Source organism: Perca flavescens, chromosome 8 (genome assembly GCF_004354835.1).
Source record: "Perca flavescens isolate YP-PL-M2 chromosome 8, PFLA_1.0, whole genome shotgun sequence".
NCBI lineage: Eukaryota > Metazoa > Chordata > Actinopteri > Perciformes > Percidae > Perca > Perca flavescens.
This window is the reverse complement of record NC_041338.1, coordinates 1326354-1351434: the sequence shown is the minus strand read 5'-3', so window position 1 is coordinate 1351434 and position 25081 is coordinate 1326354. Positions and strand designations below refer to the sequence as shown.

The 25081-nt window shown below is 39.8% G+C and overlaps 1 protein-coding gene across 3 annotated transcripts in view; it reads left to right on the top strand.

Annotated features, from left to right (window-relative positions):
* Positions 1-12052: 12052 nt before the first annotated feature.
* Positions 12053-25081, top strand: part of ndrg4 (NDRG family member 4) — a 78173-nt gene continuing 65144 nt past the window's right edge. For 2 of the 3 annotated variants that reach the window (XM_028585108.1, XM_028585107.1), the window contains exon 1: positions 12053-12117. In XM_028585108.1, coding sequence (XP_028440909.1) covers positions 12086-12117 — 32 coding nt within the window. In that variant the 5' untranslated portion in view covers positions 12053-12085. Of the gene's footprint in view, positions 12118-20023; positions 20146-25081 lie in introns of those variants that run through there. The other variant, XM_028585109.1, reaches the window with a different exon arrangement.

The window sequence follows — 25081 nt, the reverse complement described above, 5'->3', positions numbered from 1 at the left end:
AAGCCGTAAAAAAGAAAAATCACCTGTTATCTCACTATCAGCAATTTATTTTAGTCCTGATTTTACAGATATCTGCATGGGATCTTGTTGCAGACTGTGTAAGCATCTACCTGCTGTCACAATGTTTACTGGCTGTGTTACTTCTGTGGTCATTCAAGTAACACTGTTGCATAGTCTGTGGTAAGATAGGCTTTGAAAATGTTAACTAGAAAGCAGCTATTGCTTTATTTTTGTTATAAATACTATACAAAGTGTAGCCACAGCATGCATATTTAGATATTTAGTACTGTTGTGCAGAGTGAGAAGTCCGCAATTTCCACTCACCAAATACTGGAAAAACTGAGTGACTGAGTTATTGAGATGATGTCATTCTGAATGCATTTATTAATAGTCTTTCCCTCATTAAGCATAACAATGTAGGAAACAGGCTGTTAATTAGCTGTCTATTCTGCTGCTGCTATTTTAAACAAGTGGCAGAGTCTAAACTACAAACTTTTCCTTTCCTTTCTTCTCTTCCCTAAGTGTAACTTTCCTTAAATGAGATGAGATGTATGGTTAAGTGAGGAAAGGCTGTGGGTGGATAGGCTTCACCTCCCTCCTGGAGACTTATACCCAGTGTCCGAAATTAACCAACGTCTGATCCGCAGAGTGCCCATACCACTTTTGACTGTCATGGTAATGTTGATAACGGTATTGTCAGACCTGATGTTCAGCTTAATGGCTCGCTTGTATAGCTGCCTTTGCCGTTTGGATTTACAGCATCACTGCCTGAATCACTGCTGCATTACAAACATGTTACATGGAATAATGTGGCGAAAAAATATATATATATGCAGAGTGCCGAGAGGAAAACTACTTTAACAAAAGATACAGTTGTCATACAGTAATTTAATCCTCAATAACACTGGAAGACATGTACCTAACAAACAAGAAAACCCATGATCTCCACCATACTGGTATATACTGACTGTGTTATTGCATGGTGTTACTGGTATTTTGTCCATGCCCTCTCTGTGTATGTGTGAGTGTGTTGGCCTTTAGCTGCTGATATCATTAGCTTGCTATCCTTACAGTGGCACTGCTTGTTATCCAGAAGTTACATTCAGACACCTCAGCCTGTGTGTTTGTTTTAGACTGAAATCACCCTAGGGCTTTTCTACATAATTAATTTATACTTTTATTTTTAATGCTTAAAGGTACAGTTTTTCAACCTGGAACCTATTTTCCTATGTTTTTGTGTCTGATGGGAACAACAATATTTGACATTGGTTCAGTACAAGCTACAATATGAGTAAATAGGGCAATTGTCCAGCTTGTATTTAACTTCACAAAGTGCTTGTTTTGCCACTGACAGACTCAGATTATTATTCTAAGTGTCTGACAACATTATTTAAAGGATCCCTACAGAGATAGACCTTTATAAAACCTCTTTAAGACCTTTGTGTTTAACCAGAAACAGATCTGAAGTCGCCAGCCCTAATACCACCAGACTCCACCAGACAATACTTTTAGTGTGTATATAGCCAACATATTTTGTGTAAAAGATGTAAATCTGTAAACGATGTGTTTATTTCAACCAAAACTAGAATTGTGATGGCTGGAAGAGTGGAAAAATGACCCAAAACGGCTTTTCAGTTTTATTTAGTTTCTGTCGACTTTGAATGAAGTGTATTTTACGATGCTAAAATGACTGTTTATTTACATGGAGTCTGGTGGCTTTAGCGAACGCAATTTCACAGATGTTTTCATGTTTAAAAAATGATCTTACTCTTTAACAGAAAGGTCGACCTCCTTAGAAATCCTTTCCATAATGTTCTCAGACACTTAGAATATTAATCTGAGTCTGTCAGCGGCAAAAACAGAACTTTTGTAAAGGTAAATACAAGCTGCACAATTGCCCTATTAACTTACATTGTAGCTTGTTTGCGACTTCCTACTGCAGTGATCTTGCTTAATACTGGACCAATGTCAAAGATTATTGTTCCATCAGACACTTAGGCACGAAACATAGGAACATAGGGTCCAGGTTAAAAAAAAACAGTAATTACCCTTTAAAGCTTGGGTAGGCAGTTGAGGTTTTTTGGAGCATTGGGCAAAAAATCCATAAAAACCTTTCAGGATATTGTAACTCAAGTGGTCTGAGAGAAAACTAGACTTCGGCACCTCCTCTTAACTCTGTTTTCAGGTTTTAGATAATCTTCACTCGTGACCGGAGACTCTGGCCAATCACAGGTCATTTCAGAGAGAGGGTGTTCCCATTGGCTGTTTTGACAATGCAGATGGCCTGATTCAATGGTGGAAAATCCTGAGAAAAAGTTGCTATTCCAAAGAGTCTAAATGTGAGCGTGACAATAAACGCAATACAAACTTGTCAATATTGGCGAAGCTTTTCGGAGAGAAAATGTAGCCAACAGTTCAGCCTTCTGCTAACTGTAGCCGTGATCTTCGGCTACGGTTAGCATAAGGCTGGACTCATAGCTACATTTTCTCTACTATTAGTTATCGTTTTCTCTCAATCCCTGAAACCCTTCGCAGATATTGGCACGTATTTTATTCATAAACATGAATCCCTGTATGTCATCTCAAAGGGCATTACATGCCGACAAGTTTGCAAAGAAAACCGGACTGTAATTCTCATAGAATTGCTGCTATTTATAACGGCATGGGGATCACAGTCATGATTATTGAAATGAATGGCAGGTTACTGTATGAAGAGTGTGCATGTGGCCGTGCCCGTCTGGTGGGAGGGGCTTAGGGTTGGAGAGGGGAGAGCTGCAGGAGGAGGGCTGTATTTTCAAATTCTGCTGTTTGCTGTTTTTTTATTATTATTGCATCTTTCAAAATGTTCTTATGGCATACGTTTTTGCTTGTAAAAAATGAAAGAAGGTAGGCAATCGCAGTGAAATTTGGATTGGTTAAATGTATGTTGTTTTTGTTCAGATCCATAAGTAGTGGTTAGTGGTATGTATCGCTGTCTACCACAATGCCATTTTTGATTCTACCAATGGTGCACTGTAATAAATTTCATGTTGGTTTAACTTGGAAATGAAAGTTCACCTGCTGCCTTGAAAATCGAAAATCGAAATTTCACTCAACTTGAAGACTGCCTTTGTTTCAACTTAGAAATTAAAGTTAATGATGTTGATGTCGCTACAGTGTTCTAGTTTTGTTAAAGTTGTTCTTTTAGTTGATTTAACTTTGTATTACTTGGTTTAACTTCATACTTCAATTTAAACCAGCACAACAATGACAATTACCAGGCAACAAAACACAACTCTATTTACCGCCTTGCATCATGGGAATTGGCCAGCCAATGAACCAATTGCAGTCCTGACTGCAGTACGCAGATCGGGGTTGGGCTAAATGTGGGTGGAGCAAGACGTTTGACTTTTGAAAAGAACTTTCCATTTCATTTTGAGAAGAGTGAAATTCACAAGTTGTTGACAGGTACTTCCTCCACCAGGCACCAGTGCTTTCTTATTTGCCACAACACATGTTATATTTTAGTAGAAATTTGAATAGGCTACATCACTTATCGGCGGTGTATAATTAATTTATTGTGTCCATGCTTTAACTTTGCCGTGGAAGAAGACAGGTTATTTTAAACTCGAAAGGCAACTCTTTTTTTGTTGCAACACACACATGCTTTTTTTTAAACTGATAACTTAGTTCAATCAACACATACATTTTTTTAAATAGTCAACCCATTGAATAAATGCAAGTTTAACTTTCAAAAACTCATAAAGTTAAGTTCAAAATCCACAACTTGTATAAGTTTGTTCAGTTAAAAATAAGAAATAAGTGGACATAGCTAGGGTCTGTAATATTTTACAGTGTGGGTGCCAATTTGTTCACATTTTAAAAAATGGCTTTAGATTTTAAATATTTAAATTTATTATTCCAAATTTGAGATCTTTGGTTCCAACCGCTGTGTCTTTGTGCGATGCAGAAAAGATGAACGGATGGATTCTACATGCCTGGTTCCCACCGTGAAGCATGGAGGAGGAGGTGTGATGGTGTGGGGGGGCTTTGCTGGTGACACTGTTGGGGATTTATTCAAAATTGAAGGCATACTGAACCAGCATGGCTACCACAGCATCCTGCAGCGACATGCCATCCCATCTGGTTTGCGTTTAGTTGGACCATCATTTTTTTTTCAACAGGACAATGACCCCAAACACACCTCCAGGCTGTGTAAGGGCTATTTGACCAAGAAGGAGAGTGATGGAGTGCTGGGCCAGATGACCTGGCCTCCACAGTCACCGGACCTGAACCCAATCAAGATGGTTTGGGGTGAGCTGGACCGCAGAGTGAAGGCAAAAGGGCCAACAAGTGCTAAACATCTCTGGGAACTCCTTCAAGACTGTTGGAAAACCATTTCAGGTGACTACCTCTTGAAGCTCATCAAGAGAATGCCAAGAGTGTGCAAAGCAGTAATCACAGCAAAGTGTGGCTACTTTGAAGAAAATAGAATATAAGACATGTTTTCAGTTATTTCACACTTTTTTGTTAAGTACATAATTCCATGTGAGAATCTACAATGTAAATAGTCATGAAAATAAAGGAAACGCATTGAAGGTGTGTCCAAACTTTTGGCCTGTACTGTATATATATATATATATATATATATATATATATATATAGAGAGAGAGAGAGAGAGAGAGAGAGAGAGAGAGAGAGAGAGAGAGAGAGAGAGAGAGAGAGAGAGAGAGACTGCACTGACAACTTCAATAAGAAAGCCTGTTTTGTCATTGCATAGAATTACAACGAAATTAGTTGTGACACTCAAGTGATGCATTCCAACATAAAAACACAAGAAAGAAGACATGCAGTGGAATAAAAATGTGATAAATGAATAAATAAATATAAAAGTAGTTTGAGAGTTATTTTTTTATTATTATCTGCTCTAGTTTCACACACAGATATGCTAGTCTCGCTTAGCCAGACCTTCCTTCACAGCGCTGCGGAGGAGGGTCTGGCTAGTCCACACAGCATTCTGGGATGGGGAAAAAAATGTGCTCTGGTTTATTGGCATATCTTAAAACCAATCACAATCGTCATGTGCTAAGCACCGCACGGAGCCCCGGTGCCTCTGCTAAATATCCTCAGGAAGGAACTTGTTTTAGTGGAACATGTGTACGCTCAAAAGTAGTTTTAGTCGTGCAACAGAAAACTCTGATTGGACAGATAGTCTAGCTAGCTGTCTGGATTTACCCTGCAGAGATCTGAGGAGCAGTTAACCATAGTCCTCACAAATCCACCAGGAAGGAAGGAACTTCACAAAGGAATCCCAAGGCAATGGACATCCAGCCTAAATGAGTGAAATCCGGAATTTGAAGGCGGAATTTCCGTCGGCAACGGAGCAATCCCAGAAGTGGAACGTCGAGGATAAAGACTACAGATATGGTAATAATAATGGTCCAAAATAATGTTAGAAAACTCAAAATTACCATAAAGTGACACCAAATGACCACAGAGACCCCAAAATACCCCAAAGAAAACACAAATGACCAAAAAGAGACACAAAATGTATGGGGAAATTGCTTTTTTTTGTTGAAAAACATCACATTTTCTTGAGGAAGGACACCTAAACCCCCCGCCAAATATGCACACCTAAGTCTTCCACAAACCGAGGGAAAACACTGTACAAGCAATATCAGAACGTTCCTACATCTTCCCTCTGACTTAAGATCAAGCATCAGAAATTAAATTAATCAAAAATAATTACAGAATTTACAAAAAAAAACAGTAGTCTTAAGGAATTTCTTTTTATTTCATTGAGCTGGGGCCATCTGCTCCATTATGCACAAGGGCAAAACTCTGCTGTGTTGTTGCCAACCTCAGCACTTCACATGCTGAATATTTAACACACTGGAGGCTAAGGGTCAAGTCAACTAAAGTCACTTTGTTCTCCTCAAACTATCAACTTGCTGAGGTCTGTTAACAGGTGTTAAATTCACCTTTGACTATTAAAACAGGGTTCAGTCAGGAACACTCGTCATAGATTTAACCATTTATTGCAACAAATAGAAATACAGTTATGCTTGGCGCTGATGGCTCCGCTCTTGATAATGCTCCCTGGACTAGCCGAGCAGCATGCTAAGCTGAGACAGGGAGCGCCATGCTGGAAGCCCCTGTATACAAGAGTGAGCCAAAAGAAAGACCCTTTTAAACTTTGAGTCAGGTTAGGACTCTGAAGTAGGAAGGTGGAGGCTGGGGGGGGGGCAAGCATAGCCAGCAGCAGCAGTGAGTGAAGCAGCTTCAGTGTAGCAGGGTTCAGTGAGGAGGGAGTCACATTTAAATGGACCACCTGAAAAAAAATATAAAAATAAATAAACAATAATAATAATAATAAATAAATGGACCACCTTGATGTGATTGATGTGTATCTGATAGGAATGAGGATTCAATTAGTGGGTGTATGACTTCGGTGTCCTGCATGAACTAACGCTAAGCTTAATTTTAGATAATTTAATGGTATTTATTTAGAAGCGGGCTGGCTGGTTAGTTAGGGGACGCTTGCTATTTCATCAAGCTTCATCAAACAGAGTTGTCCCTCCCTGGAAATAGAGACCCTGCATTCCCCGTCCTGTTGGCTCAGAGCTCCACAGCCGTAGTCCACAGGTACCAATTAGTTTTGCACCAAAGGTATCGCAACAAGCGTTGCAAAAGTCGAGGCGCAGATTGGCCACATTGCGATGCGAGAGAGCACATATGTGAAGTTGCAGTGACAGATTCCAGAGGTTGAAATCACTGAGTTGTGGTTGTGATGGAAAATGGACCAGAGTAAAAAAAAAATGTATATGAGTAAACATTGCATTACAAGTTTGCATCTGCCATTGTGTTCATGTAAATATCAATCTACACATTTGTGAATTTTTTTCCCGTGACTTCACATTCAGAAGACGGGTGTGTGAACGTTTTCTACGAGTGCAAGTTTCAATTTACAAGTTCAGATTTTTTTACAAGCTCTCATGTGTTTTTTCTTTCTTTGTGGGACTTCAAATTCAGATCACATGTGTGTGAATATTTTTTACATGTGCAAATTTTAATGCAGATTGTTTTGTGGTGCAGGTTCTCTCTTACCTTCATAAACATCCCAGGAAAACCCTGGTTGTTGTTGTTGTTGTGCATATTCACAGATAGCCATTAGGCTGTTATTGGTCATACATGGATTTGTGAAAATGTGAAAAAGGCATTAGTGTAACAAAAGCATGTGATGGTGGCTCAGTCCTAGTCGCCTGCCGGAAGTGTTAAATGTGGGTCAGGTGATGGACAGCGAGTTCAGAGATCACTGGTCACTGGTGTTGAAAATATTGACCTTGCCTCTGGGCTGTAACTATACTGATCCTGACATGGAATTGTCCTGACAGAGGGAGGGAGGCATACACAAAAAGACATTAGGGCTGGGCGATTAATTGAAAATGTATCGACGTATTTTTCCCATGACGATAATTTCGATAATTTATTCCTGTTGATAGGCCTACTCCTTCTCCTTAAAAACATTCTACCACGTGTGTACATTGTATTTTAACTACAGTGTGGATCATAACAGCAACACTCCTCAGGATTACATGAAAGTAACAATGGTCATAAAATGAAAGCTGCATTCACAATGAATTTAGCCCACATGTTGTGACCATTGAGGTACAATCTCAAGTCTCTGCAGTCTCAGCCACAGGCTAGGATTTTATGTTTGTAGGTGAATCTAACCATTACTGTCTGGTTGCATGTCTCTGCAGGCAGATCTATTACAGGCCTTTCATTACTTCTGTCTGTGGGTTGGGTTTAGCTGAAGCATAGGGCAGACTGAGGGCGGTCGTCCAGGAAGCTGACATACAAGACACTAATGCTGCCTCTGGCTTCTGTCTACTTTAAGGGCCTCTGACATTTGGTATTTGTTGGGAAACCATGTGTGTACATGATAAAATACTGAGAGGAGCCCAAGGCTCTTTCTCCCTCGCTCTCCCTCTCTACATATAAGTACCTAAATTGTTATTTCTATTCATCTATTCTGTTTTGTTTTATTCAAATTTATAGCCCTATATCTCTCTCTCATTGTGGAGACATTGTGCAGCCAGCATTTCTATTCTCAGCAGATATTGTTTTTCTTCCCCTGATACAGGTGCTAAAGCGATACTTTTAAAACCGGTGCCTGAACCGAAAAAAAAGCTAGAAAAAGAAAAAAGAAAAGCAGAAAATGACAGTGCCTTCACTTTATCAAAGTTAATCGGAACATTTTGGTCGCCTAAAAATGCCTTGGTAGCACCTTGCCAACCAAGTTATCTAGCTAGCGCTAGCGTTAGGTGAATTAGATGATTTTCGGTGTACTGCCGTACATGCAGATGAAAGGTGCCAGTTCCCTGAGCTTAATGTTTACCCACCGGCAAAAAAACTGTAAAAAGTAAGAGGGAGGTGATCCTGGATAGCAAAACATGGGATTTGCAAATCTGGATCAACTTGATCCAGATTTGTACATTTTTGAAAAACTGGGCCCAGAAGAGAGGGGTTAAGTGCATGAGGAGAAGAGAAAGAGAAGCGGGCATAGAGATGAGAACAAAGACAACATGAGAGGGACTGAATGTCAAGAAAGAGGAGAGGAGAGGAGAAGAGAGGAGAGGAGAGGAGAGGAGAGGAGAAGAGAGGAGAGGAGAGGAGAGGAGAGGAGAGAGACAGGGAGCAGCGGCTGAGGCGAGCACTGCAGCAGCCAGCCACATCTTGGCGATGAGGTGTGAGGATTAGCTGTATCTAAAGCAATGCCCCCGCTATGCTCTCCAAATGAGTGCTTTCTCCCCCTCAACCCCCCCTGCATTGGCACAAGAGCAACAGCTCATACAATGCCACGTTGTCAGGGATGGGAGGGGGAGGGAGTTCATCACGCTGAAGCCTCGCTTCATTATCTGTAGCAGGTGGCAGGCAGCTGGCAGGAAAAAATAGGCAGCTATTTGGTAGCTGGTGATATATGTGTTGGACTATGTAATAGTGATGCATGTGTTCGGACAGAGTTGTAAGATTGCATGGAAGTGAAATAGAGCTGATATGATAAGATTGCGGAAGCATCCTTCTGCTTTTGTATCGATATATAAATGTTAGTGATTACCAGCTGAACCGCAAGTAATGTTTTCACCTCGCAAGTCTGTTTGTGTCATAATTGCAATTATGTTATCGTGTTCACAATGCATGATTAATGCATAATTCATAGTAAACTCCTTTCGTACAGCAAATAAATAGAAAATGTATTTAATGTAAAGGTGACATTTTGAATGCAATAGTTAAAATAACGTTAGTACATTGTTTTTGTTCCGTCTCAGAACTAACGTCTCTGTTGTGGTTTCTACTTCTACGGACTTTAATATTGGACTGTGTGAAATCTAACGTGAGCACATGTTACGGTACTCTTCTACAATTCAGTCGGAGTTACATTGTTGATGTCGAAGGCCAAGGCGGACAGTAAAAGAGTCTTCAAAGGACTTTTAAGGATTTAAGAATCTTTTTTCAGTACAAGCAGCCAATGAGGTATTCTATTTTACATGTAAAGCTTTGTTAATATTCGCGCCATGTGCAATTTGTATTTTTCTTTGCTTCGGTACTGTATAATTTATTGAGGCACTTACTATGTTCATTCAAATATAGTTCTCACGGTGTGACACGGATGCGTCAAAGAGAAATGAAGAGAGCTACAGTAGTCCTAGTCTCGCATTGCCAGACCTCCCTCCACAGTGCTGCGAAGGAGGGTCTGGCTAGTCCACACAGCATTCTGTGATGGTAGAAAAAAAACGTGCTCTGGTTTATTGGCATTTCTTTAAACCAATCACAATCGTCTTGGGCGGTGCTAAGCGCCGGACGGAGCCACGTTGCCTCTGCAAAATAGCCTCGAATGTGTATGTTCAATAATAGTTTTAGACATGCGAGAGAAAACTCAGATTGGACAGATAGTCTAGCTAGCTGTCTGGATTTACCCTGCAGAGATGTGAGGAGCAGTTAGTCTGTCTACATAGTCCTCAGAAATCCACCAGAGGTTAGAATGCCAACACAAACAAAGCAGAAGGCAACGTGCATCCAGCTGAAATTAGTGAAATTCTGGCAGAATTTCAGAAGACAACGGAGCAATCCCGGAAGTGGAATGTCATGGATATAGACTATTAACTAATAACTTAAACCAGCCAACGGGACTTACAGCTATAGTGAGTAGCTTCTGTTGCCCCCATGAGGAATTCTAGTAAAGACAGCAACACTGTCCGGGCATCCATATGACGAAAGCCTTCGGTGGTCACAGTTACACCACCACTTGGAGTTGTAAGTAGCGTTTAAAGGCCAATTTATCCTTCAGTGGGTACTTACGTAGGTACGTGGAGATACCTTTGAAAGCAACGCCAGTGAGCTGTCAACAATAATTTTGTTTTTAGAAAGAAATTATGTCATTTGCTAGTAATCATATGGGGAATGTACATAGTGTTGAATTGGTACACCTCAAATTAATTAATTTGATTGCAAGTGCAGTCTAACCAATAGAGACTTTTTCTAAAAATTCTAAAATGTTAATGGAAAACAAAGTTTCCAGTAATATGATCAGTGTCAAATTAGGTAGTTGTTCCCGGGAAACCTTGATGGATGTATTGTGAAATTAGTAAGAAACTACAAACCTGTAAAATAAAGTTACACACAAAGCATGACTAGCCTCGTGAGACCGTTCTGATCTGGCGAGCTCCAGTTTTCCACTCGCAGATCAGTCTGGCATCTTGAGGCAGAGAAAATTTGGAGCCGTTAGCCAAACGACCGGGCCAATCAGCGTTGGTTTTGAGGTGGGTTAGGTGGTGATAGACAGATGGTTTATCCAATCAGCTAACCAGTATTATCAGACAGCGGTAGCCCTTAATTCTGTTAGCGGCTCGTAATTGCTTTTTTCTCTTGGATCCTTCTTTTGGAATATGGTCCGGGAACCTGAAATGGTGTCTTTTATTCCTAAATTCTCGTTACACAAACGGCAAATATCCTTTACCGACATGTTGCTTGCATGCTGAGCTTACGAGCTATGCTTTGCCTGCAGCAGCAGGGGCGGGCTTGTGGTTGTATTTTCATACGCTTCTTGGATCTGATTGGTTGATTTGGCCCGTCTATCACCAACATAGGTGATAGACAGATGGTTCATCCAATCAAATAACCAGTATTCCGCCCCTTCCCAAAAGTTCTCCAACGGAAAGTTCCCAGATGGATATGCCGAGCAAATGCGAAGCAATCCATCTGGCGGAGTCAGGTTACAGCATATATACATTGACCTTAATTAGCTTCCATTTGGTAACCAATTGGAATTTAATCCAGAAACTTTACCACAGATTCAGCTGGTGTTTTGATCTGACAAATTGCCTCAAGTCATGTTGGTTAGCTCACCCAGGGGCGACTTAGGCCCCGCCTGGGGCCCCCAACTAGGCTATAGTTATATTATCATAATGATACACCAATATATTCTAATAACTTACATAAGGCCTCAAAGCACTTTTGTTTTTATCGCCGTCAGTGCACTGTAACAATGTCATACCAGTGCAATGTTAAATCAGTAGAGTACTCTTTTAATGAATAAACCGCATCATCCCTCCCCGATCATATATCATAATATGATATATGATATCATAATCATATTATGGTCTCTTTACGCTGCAGGGCATTCAATACTAACTCCATATGTCTGTTCTATGGATGACAACAAAATGTCTGGTTCTGTCTGTAGCTTGCCATTTAAAACATTATACAGTAGCACAAGTCATTCACTCACTCGCTCCCTCCCTCTCCCCCATCCCTCCCTTCTTCATCCCCATCTCATTCAATTACCCTGTATTGTATCTCTGTATTACACACAAACACACACTCACGCATAAAGAAATCTACAGAGGCCAATTCACTGTATAACAGGCCGATGAGTCATAATAATGATAATAATAATGACAGCAGCTCAGTCCTCCCGGGGGTCTGTCTGTCTGTCTGTCTGTCTGTCTGTTGGCAGTAGACACACTCAGGGCTCCGGTGGCATTAGTGCACTAAGTGAGGGCTTTTTAGACAGGATCAATGGGAATGGACATTGGGGACAGACATGCCAGGGGGTTGGCTTTGTGACTGGTTCATGTAAGTTTTAAATCCCTGTCTGTGGTGTATTTGTGTGATTGGGTTTACTCTTTTTAAAGAATAGCTATAAATGTATAAAGTCATGATTTGTTGGTGGGTAAGGGGTTTGAGTCCAGGGTGGGTTGTCTAAGCCATGTGGTGGATCTTTGGAAAACATAAAAGAACACAGATTATATACAGGTCAGCAGACTAAAAACACTATTAGTTGTATGGCTGTCCTTTCTACAGTATACTGTACTGTGACAGTTTGACTTTATTTTAATCTGTTTTAAGAAAGTTTTATTTAGTCAAGGGGTGCCAGCCAGGTCTCTCTCCTGACATCTAAAATAGTCTTAGTTAGGTAACGTTTTATGTCAGTTGTAGTTTGTTAGGATATAAAATCAAATCAACCACACAAGCGTGTACATATTAAAATAGCACATAGTTTCGGGTTTCCACCTCTGACGTAGAGCAGCGTACAACCACTTCCATAGCGAAACTCTTTGTCTCATTCAGAGACCAGAGACCCAAACGGGGCTCTGTGTCTGTCTGAGATCTACCGTATCAGCAGAGCAATCACGTAATGCACAGCAGACTATGGTGCAGGTATAGATTATTTTCTGAAATATAGCTTGTAACTTTATTCTTGTAATAGCCTATTATCACTTTATTTTTCTCAAAATATCACGACTCCTCCAAATCACAGAGAACACATATACTGTGTTTATATACTTTGAATGTGCACAAAGAGCAGTAAATCTTGCTCAAACATCTGAAATATTACAGTCCAGGGGTTTATTAATAAATTAAAATGAATGAATGTATCATTGAGGTGAATAATTGTCATATGCACATTAAGGAGGTTACTTAACCAACAAAAGACGCAAAACAGGAGGTAAGAGTAAATGATGCCTATAGGCTACATGTGTGCTGACTCAGGTATAATTAGAAAAGTCCATCCAAAGGAGAATAAATAGTTGAAAGCAATACAGAATGCCTGACAACCTTACTGCAATATATTCCATTATGTTTTTATATTTGGATTGTAATCTGTTTCTCTTTAAATAAAGATATTTGCAGCATACATTGATTCAGAAAAAGGTAGAAATAGGTGCATAAAAATTCACCAGAATGCAGGAAATTGAGTGTTTAATGCTCAAAAGTTTCAATAAATCATTTTAATTACTTTGCTGTTATTGGAATAAATAACACTTCAAAAAATCTTTTTTAGAAAAAACATAACATAACATAAATCTCACACTAAACTGAAAAGGGCTGTTTAAAATTAATAAATAAATGGTCTTCCTTAAAATACAGGGGGCATAAGTATGCATACACCTATGTTAAATTCCCATTGGCATGGGATACTTTAAGATCATCTCTCAATGCAAATCAAACCAGCTATTAGGCTAACCAACATAAAACCATGCCAATCTCTAGGTATGGTGAAGGCTATGTGACGATGTCCCCCACATCAGCTATTTTAATTCCAAAGGCCAAAGGAACTTTATCAGGATGCATGGTATCCTGGATCCATGAAATAACTGGCCTTTAAAAGTAAAAATCTGCCTGCCTCTATGGGAATTTAACATAGGGTTATGTATACTTATGCCCCCTGTATTTTAAGGAAGACCATTTATTTATTTATGATACATTATTCATTCACGAAGAAAATTGGTGTCCTTAAAAGGATGGATTTTATTTTTATTTTTTATTTTTATTTTTAATTAAGGCATTAAGAACAATTTCCAAAAGATTTTTTTATTCCTCTTTTTAGTCAATTTTAGCATGGGTATGTAAACTTATGAGCAGCACTGTATATATATATATATATATATATATATATATATATATATACACAGTACAGGCCAAAAGTTTGGACACACCTTCTCATTCAATGTGTTTCTTTATTTTCATAACTATTTACATTTTAGATTCTCACTGAAGGCATCAAAACTATGAATGAAAACATATGGAATTGTGTACTTAACAAAAAAGTGTGAAATAACTGAAAACATGTCTTATATTTTAGATTCTTCAAAGTAGCCACCCTTTGCTTTTTTTGATAACTCTGCAAACCCTTGGTGTTCTCTCAATGAGCTTCATGAGGTAGTCACCTGAAATGGTTTTACCTTCACAGGTGTGCCTTGTCAGGGTTAATTAGTGGAATGTTTTCCCTTATTAATAAAAAAGCAAAGGGTGGCTACTTTGAAGAATCTAAAATATAAGACATGTTTTCAGTTATTTCACACTTTTTTGTTAAGTACATATTTCCATATGTGTTCATTCATAGTTTTGATGCCTTCAGTGAGAATCTACAATGTAAATAGTCATGAAAATAAAAAGTAAAAGGCATTGAATGAGAAGGTGTGTCCAAACTTTTGGCCTGTACTATATATATATATATATATATATATATATATATATATATATATATATATATACATACAGTGCTGCTCATAAGTTTACATACCCATGCTAAAATTGACTAAAAAGAGGAATAAAAAAATCTTTTGGAAATTGATCTTAATGCCTTAATTAAAAATAAAAATAAGGACACCAATTTTCTTCATGAATGAATAATGTACTGTACTATATATGTATGTATATATATATATATATATATATATATATATATATATATATATATATATACACATATCTCAGTGTAGAGCTCTAGACACACTAAACATAAAAGTCGAACTTGTCTCTTTGGATGAGTAATATTGTTTTTAGTAGACTGGACTGTTTTATATTTGGTAATATGTTAATGATGTTTTAATTCACATTACATAACTGTCACATTGAATCACTGTGGATGACTCTGACGGTAGTGGAATACTGGTCTCCTATGAGAGAAAGACCGTGTCGTGATTTGCCAGGCAGCCAAACGAGACAATTGGTAGACTTTGATCTAAGAGATTGTGACATGTGTCAACAGATATCAAATGATTCCAGATGACACAAACATGTCAGAGAAAGCTGCTGCCGGTCGTCAGAGGGTTTATGACAGCTTCTCATCTCTCGTTCTTCAGACTTGTATTCTATCTCACAGGAATGTTGTCACGTAGCAGTGCATGTCATTTGCAGTAGGTAGTCAGTTTTTCTCTGAAAAAACTTTACTTTCACAATTTTATTTAATAATTTATGCATTCAGCTGACACTATAGTCTAAAGCTGAGATCTTCAACAGGAAGTCCAGGGCCCCTATAGGGACCCTTAGAGTTACTGCAGGGCGGCCGTCAAATTATTGTCATTTTTTTACGTGAGGTGCTTTGGAGGGGGATAAGTAACTCACGCAAACTTGCAAAGAATAAATTTAATAGTAGGCAATGTTTCGGTACTAGACCATCATCTGGCAAAATGAATGAAGGGAATTCCTTTGCAACTTTTGAACGTTTTTTCAAAAATGAATATGTCTTAATATGAATCCAACATATTATTAGCAAATATAAATCAGCCTATTTGTGAAAAAAACATGAATGATAGGCTTACTGGCCTATAGGTGAGGTAGTCACCAAGGTAGCCATCCACAGATACAGTTCAATAAGCATTCACTCTCACATGTATGTTTAACACTAAAACACGTGTTATAAAATCATATCACCAATTATTTTTATAGCTTAGTTTTTTATACAATAAAAAAGAATGTATAAAGGCTTGAGGCTTTTATTGTAGGCCCAGTTAATTTGCAACTTAATTTGATAAAATATGTAGTAGGGGGTCCCTGCTTTGTCCCTCTCTCAGATAAGGGGTCCTGGGCTTGAAGACCCCTGATCTAAGCTATTTGCAGTGCACTGGTGGGCTGTCAGTCTTTTGCTCCAGGCCATTTTTACAGGATACACAGCTGTTGACGGGTCCAATTCAGTGGTTCATATGAGTTTTATTCACTGCGTAGTGCGGACAGAAGCTTACAAGAAGCTGTAGGATTCTCTCTGACCAGAATTAGTTTTCTGGTCAGGGTTTTATCCAAGGTTACAGAAAGCAACATAATATAAAAGGCTGAGACGACATTCCCTCACAAAACTATCTGGGTAGATTTGCAGAGACCCAATACGGTCTGCTCAAACTATTGAAAAAAGGTCCGTTGTTTAAACGAGGTGTAAACTCCGCTGGAGCCAACCTGGGCTCTGAACAAAAGGTCTCCCTCCCAGTGACCAAAGTAAAATGCTTTGTTTTTAACACTAAGCTAGACCAAAGGCAGACAGACTTAATTAACACAGGAGACACTAGAAGTTGTTGATCAGAGAAAATAATAGGAACCTAATCAGTGAACAGGAAAGAGGATATCAGGATATAATGAGACTAAAACTGTTCGGTAATTTATTTTCTTCTACAACGGACACATTGGGAGATTGCAGAGATTGAGCCTGTGGCTGTCTAGTTACAGAACGGTATCAGTCTCCAGCCTCACTGTATGGCTGGCCTTGTGGTTTAGTGGTTGCTAGAGTCTGACTAAGATACACACATGACGATAGCTTCATGTACTGTACAAAGGAAGTATGCAATGAGCAAGTACTGGTAGACTTCAATTGTAGAAGCTTGCTCTAGCCGTTCACGGGTGCGGTAAACATTACCATGGCAACAGCGAGTTCCACCAATCAGAGACGTAACTGTTACACTTAGGATTGTGGATACTGTAGTATTTCTCCATAAGATCACAATTTTTTATTTTTATTTTCTTAAAACAAGGTTAATTTCCTAGAGACACAACCTCGGGGCTCATGGTCAGTCTATCTTGGGATGGTTTAAACATTATGGATGATAATCAAAAACCATATGGAGAAAATTAATGTGATTTTTACTTCCGGAAGAACACATTCTCACTCCCATTGCGTCAAAAAGTGACGCTTGGTCAGGTAATTTTGGCATTTGTTATTGACGCAAAAATTCTCCTTTAGCGTCATATTTAGATGTGCTTGGTCGGGACTCTTGGTGTCACTTTTTGACGCTTTGGGTCGGGACGTAAGTTTAACTGACATGCGGCACAAGAACAGGACAGTTTTTCAGGTTTAGGAAAAGATCGTGGGTGGGGTTATAAAACACGTGACAAGAACGGGACACGAACCCCGCTCTCTTGGCTGAAAGTCCTGTGTTGTCGCTCTTAATACTATGTCATCTTACAGCGGTGCGTTCCATACAGACGCTAAAGGGTGATTTTGCATCAGTATCTGACGCTGAGAGCCACGGACCAAGTGTCAGTATTTTAGGAGTTGGGTTGTCTATCACTTCATAATCATGATGTTCCTTGTGACCTATCATCCAGCTCCCTGACTCATTCTGCCATCCTGACAGGCCAGAGTAAGAGAGGCCTAGTCCAAAACAATGACTCACAGAAGTCACTAAGCCAATGACAGTATCAATTGATGCTTCATAACAGCGCCACACAGGCGTTCAATGCTGACATCTTTTTCCTCAAGCCCCATAAACAGCAGTATCCTATTTGTCATTTCTCACAGTAAATGAAAAATTATTTTTCTGGGAAAATATAATCTTTTATTATACCTAACTGGCCATAACTAAACAAATGGAAAGTGATAACACCATTCACCATTATTGCCAAAAAAAAAAAATGGCAAAGTTGCTTATTTCAAGACAGATAATCTCATTGCAAGCTTCAAAGTGATTGCCATGTAATTATTGCACAAAATGCTCTAAATGTGTGCGCGACAATGTGAAATACATATTATATAATGTGACACAGATATGCTATTGACAATTCTATCCGAATCATATTAAATGCTCAACATGGTACAGCATATGCTTATCTAATGAAGGGTTGAGCCATCTATTTAAATCTAATACATTTAAATTAGATTAAACTCCAGAGCTGTTATTATATGCTGTTAGATCAAGATAAGTTAGATAGCAGAGAGTGTTTTGGGTGAGCTGCTGTGTAGTCAGTCAGATTGTAGTGTGCTAAGTAGGTCACACTGTCCATGAGAAAAAAAGAAATACGTACAGGGCAGGGAAGGGGAGGGATGGTGGGATGGATGGATGAACAGATGGATAGATGGCTCCCTTGAAACAAAGACAAGGCTGAGTTTCCCCAACTCTGAAAAATAGGTTTTACATGCACATTTCCGAAACGTTATCAGGATGGCAAACAACAGAATCAACTAGCAATCTTTTTTTTTTTTTTGCTTGTGCATTTGGACTGTGCATAGGTTATATCAACAGAGTTTCATTTCCCGGATTGTTCAGGTGGCGCCGAAAATTACGCTGAAAGTCCCTCATTTTACAGCCGGATATCTGTTACCTTCCTCTGTCTCTGTGTTGGGGTTCTAACCTCCGGTGGATTTGTGAGGACTATGTTTAACTGCTCCTCAGATCTCTGCAGGGTAAATCCAGACAGCTAGCTAGACTATCTGTCCAATCGGAGTTTTCTGTTGCACGACTAAAACTACTTTTGAACGTACACATGTTCCACCAAAACAAGTTCCTTCCTGAGACTATTTAGCAGAGGCACCGTGGCTCCATCTGGAGCTTAGCGCCGCCCAGGGTGATGGTCAGCGCTGCGGAGGAAGGTCTGGCTCGTCCACACAGCATTCCTGGATTGGAGAACAACGTGCTCTGGTTTATTGGCATTTCTTTAAACCAATCACAATTATCTTGGGTGGTGCTAAGCCCCGGACAGAGCCACGGTGCCTCTGCTAAATAGCCTCGGGAAGGAACTTGTTTTGGTGGAACATGTGTACGTTCAAAAGTAGTTTTAGTCATGCAACAGAAAACTCTGATTGGACAGATAGTCTAGCTAGGAATATTGGTCTTTCATACTACTGTCTGTCTACCGTTGTCTCTCTACGTCATCTTACAGCGCCGCGGCCCAGCTGCGTCTAAACGGTGATTTTTGTGTCGGTATCTGGCGCTGAGAGCCACTGACCAAGCGTCAGTATTTTACAAGTTGGGAGTGAGAACGGGTTGGGCACATCCAGCCACACCAACCAAACTCCCCACCACAACCACTCTCAAACAATCTGGCAGTGCAGGGAACTGATCTGGAAATCAAGGGTCGAAAGTCCAAGAGAAGTTTACATGTTTAGAGCTTTGTACTAAAATATCTCCTCTTATACACATAATATATTCAATACAGTCTCTGCTAAAGTTTTCTCATGGATTGCTCAAGTCAGTGAGATAACTGAGCCACATGGATGATGTTGCTATCAGTGATCAGTGTTACCATCATTTCATGCCCCAGTTGCCCAAACATGGTCTGTTCCTTGACGGTAGCTTTAACCAGTCAACAAAGCTCTTCTGGTTGCCTGTGGGCTGTTGTGTTGGTATGCCCGTGTGTGTGTGTGCTTGCGTACGAGCTTTTGTGTGTGTGTGTGTGTGTGTGTGTGTGTGTGTGTGTGGGTGTGTTTGTGTGTGTGGGTGTGAGGATATCTGGGAGCTGATATGGAGTAATTTCGTGTCAAAATTGGATGCTCAGAAGAGGTAATTTTCTTTCAGATTTGAATGAATTTATTTCCATTTTTACACTTTTTTCTAAAAAGCATGAGTAATTTCAAAGCAGGCATTTGCCAACTCAGAGCTGCAGTGTCCTGCTTTCACTAACAAGATGAACACACACAGGACAAACATCCACGCACATACTGTACACACATCTCTTTTCCAGCCAGACTCAACTCTTTCCCTTTTTCCTTTTCTTGTCTCCTCTCCTCAACTTGCCCCCTTTGTTCTTCTTTTCATCAAGTCCGTTTCCTCCTTTCTTTCTCCTCCCGTCACTTCTTTCCCCACCTTACTTCTGGGTGCTGTGATCTTCAGTGTGCTGCATCATTGGTGAAGCCACGTGCTTTCTGTTTATCATCAGCAAGGGGAGGGAGATAGAGAAAGAGAGATACAGTAGAGAGAGGAAGACTGCGTCTCTCTCTCTCTCTCTCTCTCTCTCTCTCTCTCTCTCATTTTGTTTAGTACACCCACAGACACACACGGCGACTCACAATATTCCAATCCTTAGCAGCCTGAGGGACGCACACACTAGCACAGAGAGCAGAAAAGCAGCTAAACCAGACTATACCGACTGGAAAAGATCTGAACTACACCACAGGTACAGTAAAGCTTTATCTGTCTGGAGCATGATTTTTAACAGTTTTTTGTCTGGAAATGTGTGTGTGAAACAGTCGTCCTGAAGTGTTTTTTGTACCAAAATCAAGGCTCTAAGAGTCTTTGTGAATCTGAATTGGGCAGAATATGTTAACTGTCTAAAAAAAGTATAAGAATTAAGCACCCATATGCCGTAGCTGTTTTGTGTTAGAGGACAACAGGAGGAGGATGTTAAAATGAGGACAAGAGTTTTGGCACGATGTGTGTGAGGGCTTTGTACTCTATACTGTACTTCACCACACACACACACACACACACACACACACACACACACACACACACACACACACCCCTCTGCATTGGAGTGAATAGCATGTCGACAGGCTGAATTTATTGTCCCCACAGAAAACAAAGTGTGCCATTTACACTACAGCCACTACAGCAGTGCTTATGAACACAACTCAAACAGTAAACATCGCAGACCTAAGTCTAAAGGGACATCTAACTGCAGAGAGGAGGAAACAGTGTGCGCTAAAGAAAATAATGTTTGGTTTGCAGCAGACCATGTTGAGTGAATGATGAACCTAGAGTAGGTGGAAGTCATAAAAGTTGATTGAATTTGGTGCAGGCTTGTGTTAGCGGTGCCCCGAATCTGCCTGTATTTGCTGAATGCTGCTGGCAACTCCTGAAAGACTGAGGCTGTAATGCATGACGGTATAATGGCAGAAAATAAAGCAGTTGGGTGCTCTTAGGCTACGTTTAGACTGCAGGCAAAAGTGACCCAATTCCGATTTTTGCTCATATATGATTTTTTCATGACAGTGTAAACAGCCTGAGTCACATGACATCCGATCTTTTCTGATTTGGGCCAGCCCAATTCCGTTACAGGTCAGATCAGAGTCTGGACAGTCGAATTGGAATTAATGCTAGAGCAGGGCTTCTCAAACGCATCACTGAAAGGTCGGCATCTGATCTTTATTCCAGGTCAGAGGTCCAGAACGATTGCCGATAGCAAAACAACATTGGATCAACTCACTTTTAATTTTTAAGCAACATACAATCAAGATGAGTTTTCCTGCTCAACTTTTGGACCAATTTGGGTACAAATACATTGAATTAGGTACATTTTTTAGAGGTTCATGCAGTTTTTCTACATTTTCGTCCCTTTTTCCCCCGCCATGATTCATTATTTGTATTATCTTATGGTACATCCAAGGGCTGGGTGCTGTAACGCCTGTAACATGGATATAACGTTATTACCATCTCTGTTCCCGAACTGCCGGCTATTGGCTAGCTATCGGTAGCTACTAGCACTACATAACAATTACATCTCCTTGGTTCTCTGAATACATCCATGGGTTTATTTTGCGTGACGTTGTAAAAATCAGATTGGAAAAAAATCGGAATAGAGCATTAAGTCTGAATGTAGCCTTAGACCCAGTAAGACACTTAAATATGTTAAAGCGCCTGGATTCTACCTGGATAGTCATATTTGTTTATTGGAAATACTACTAATAAATCTCATAAGACTCACAATTATTGTATTTTTGTATTGAATTTTGTATTTTCAAAGTGCTTGATTGGGTCAGGCCAGAACTAAACTATCAGCAGAAACGTCAACATGTAGCTTGTAGCATGTAACTATTGTATCCCATTCAAAGCCTTTGTAATAGCAATACTGTAATGTCCCATTTTAGTTTGGTCCTCCTTACATAATCTCTCTGTAGCATCCAGAACTACGCTCCCCTTTTCGTTTCCTTGCAGGAAATATTTGCACATTCTTTTTTAAACCCATAAAACTTATTTGGTTTTTGTCACTGCTGTGCTGCTCCTTCAGTACATAAACCAGCCACTAAAGCTGAGCCTGTCTTCCCTTTGGGAGCAGGTCTGTTTCTCAGCTCTGGGTTTATAAATAGATTTACAAAGAGCAATACACTCCTGCTTTTGTTCTTACATTAGCTTCACTTCATCACTGCTCATTTTGAATTTTTAGATAGCAGTAGCTAACTATTTACCAGAATCCTCCACAAGTTTGAGTGTGCAAGAAACTAGAATTGAAGTCAAACTGAAATGATATAGGCCTATATTTTTGCTAGAAAAATGTTACTTAAAAAACTCAAAATTGTAATTTCGAGGACAAGTTTCTTTAAGTTTTCTCCAGTGACAGCGCCCCCTATATCTTACTGTAACATATCACCTAAATTCCATTGATTCGAATCAGCTGGTAACATGCGTGTGAGTGTTTAGGTTACAGGGCTACCTGTTGCTGTCTGTGTTGTTTTGACAGTTCACCATGACTGGACTCATGAAGGAGACAGCTGAAAACCACTCTCCTTTCTATTTCTATAAAGCAAGATGAACAACAGCAAGTGACTCTGCAGGTTTTGAAATAAAATGAACAAAAAGTAACATCAAGTAGGAATCAGGGCTAAATGAATTTGCCAAATTTAGCAAGGTAGGCTAACTTTAGCGAGGTAGGCTAACTAGCTAGTTGGAGGGCTTTCACTTTCTGAGTGGAATACAAGTTTAACAGCACGACTGGTTTTCTTAAATGTTGAAAGTTGTTAAGAGACTGCTTAAGTCACAACAGTTGACAGTGACAGCAGGCTTGTTGAAAAGGGAAAAGGGTATCGCCATTCATAGAATATTTTCGTTTTCAATTAGATTTTGAGGGTAAAGAGACAATTACTGAGGTCTTAACTATGTACAGTATATTAACTACTTTAAGGATCCTTAGGGCGCTTTCACACCTGTAGTTCGGTAGACCCGGTGCGATTCAGACGTGGAGTTTGGTTCAGCTTGGTTAGCGTTCACACTGCACTTTGTCAAGTGCACCAAACATTGTAAACCAATGTCACGCAGTTGACTTACGGTCGCCTATTGGACAGAACGTCTAAGTGAAACTCACCGGCACCTCATGGTCTCAGATGTAATGGAGCAACACCAAATGTATGTGGTCTTAGGTTTTCTGGTTTTGCTTTAGTCTTTTTTAATAATTTAGAAGAAGGCGAACAATTTGAGCAGCTGACCGACAGAAAGGAAGAAGAGGGCAGGCCATAATGAGAGAGAGATTATCATGTGAGATATGAGCATAAGTTATGGATATGAAAGTTATCATCTGTTAAGTTCGTATATTGTGTGCAAGTTTGAATTAATTTTAAAATGCAAATAAATAAATAAAAACTAGTAAATGCATTGTTTTTGGTTCACTTCCTATATGTGGGTCAGATGGAGTTTTCACCTAAAATGAACCAAACTCAAGTGCTCTTGAAGGCAAACCGAGACACACTTTCAGGCAGACCAGAGTTTGGTTGTTTTGGGCCACACCAGAGTTGGATTGAGCGTTCACACCACCCCAAACCAACCAAACCATCCAGTGAAAAACTCCAGGGTTCAGATAAAAAGGACCAAACAGCTCAGGTGGGAAAGCGCCCTAATACTGTATGTGTTTTTATGATTCATACAGTTGCTGATCATTACTCGTGAGTCATTGATTTAGATGTTTCTGAGATTTCTGGCATGCAAGGCTAGCTCTGTGTTTCTTTCAACTTGAAGTCCCCAAACCCCATTTTCATGCTCCCAGCCCCTCGAACCCGCTGGCATTTTCAACAATGAAGTTTGGCACTGCAACCGGAAAAGCAGTGTTATTACTGTGTTTTGCATGCTAATATTTGTTCCTCTTAGCTCGATGTTTCTTTTAATCTAATTAGCTAGCTTCCTTGTTTCTGTTGGGAAATAGCACTAAAGTAATATTCATGGGAATCACAGTATGTGTTGCACTTCTTAGGGGCGTATGTAGCTTTAAAGACCTCACACTGGATTTGTTATTGATTATGAGATTTAATAACTTTGACAGTGGCAATCACTCGACCACAGAACAGTCTTCTTATTTTGTTAACCTTCACATTTCTCTCCCTTATGGCCAGTTCCACAGGATCCTATTCATCTCTCTCTCTCTACCTAATTTTATCCTTTGTCTGCTCTGTGTAGTTGTATTGCATGGAGTCTCCTCTTATAATTCTGTGAATCATATTACTGCCTTTGCACCTGCAATGCACCAACACCAGTACAGTAGATCTTGTCTCTTGTATTTTTATACCCACTGCTAGATGGGGCCTGGATTGTTTTGGAACTTCCCTCCCAAGGCTGGCTGCACGGTTCCACAGAGCCTCCTGCAGACCATGTACGTAGGATTGTGATGCCGCTGTACCTACCTACATTACGTACCATACCGTGCCACACAGGTCTCTCCTTTTTCCAGCCTGTGTGGATTTATCTATGGCATTTCCCGTCCATCCGTTCCATTCTGTCAATCAGTCAGTCCAGTGTTTCACATATTCATTCTGCAGCAGTGGGCAAAAGCCCCCAGATCCAATGAGAAGTCATCATGAACTTATTAAGCAAACCTGCAACACGACGAGTAGTCCATCTGTCATCTGATAAATTTCTATTCAGAATTTTTTTTTTTTAAATCATAACATACTGGAACAGATACTGGGAATTAGGCTGGGAGCAAAGCCAGACCCTGAAACTGAAAAATTCCCTCAACACCATTTGGTGCCAGCCTATTCCAGGTGACACACTGTGTCAGTGAGCCCTTTACAGCATCAGCAGTTTGCTCATCCCTTTTACCCTTTTAATGTTTTTATATACACATCAGAACCAGACACCACAAATAATCATGTCTTTGAAGGGACTGTACTCGACATTCAGAACATTAATGTAGCAGCAAACAAATATTGCTATGTAATGTATGTATGTAATGGAGTCCTGAGCAGAGAATGAAGTCACACTTCCTCTGTGTGTGGTAATCTGAGCTTCTCTGTTCTATTTTTTTGATAAACGGTTTGGCCGTGCGTGCATGTTAGTGCATGTACCCGCGAAAAAACGTAGGTATTTCAGGTATTGGGGAACCGTATGTGAGAGCTGTGTGGAGGCAG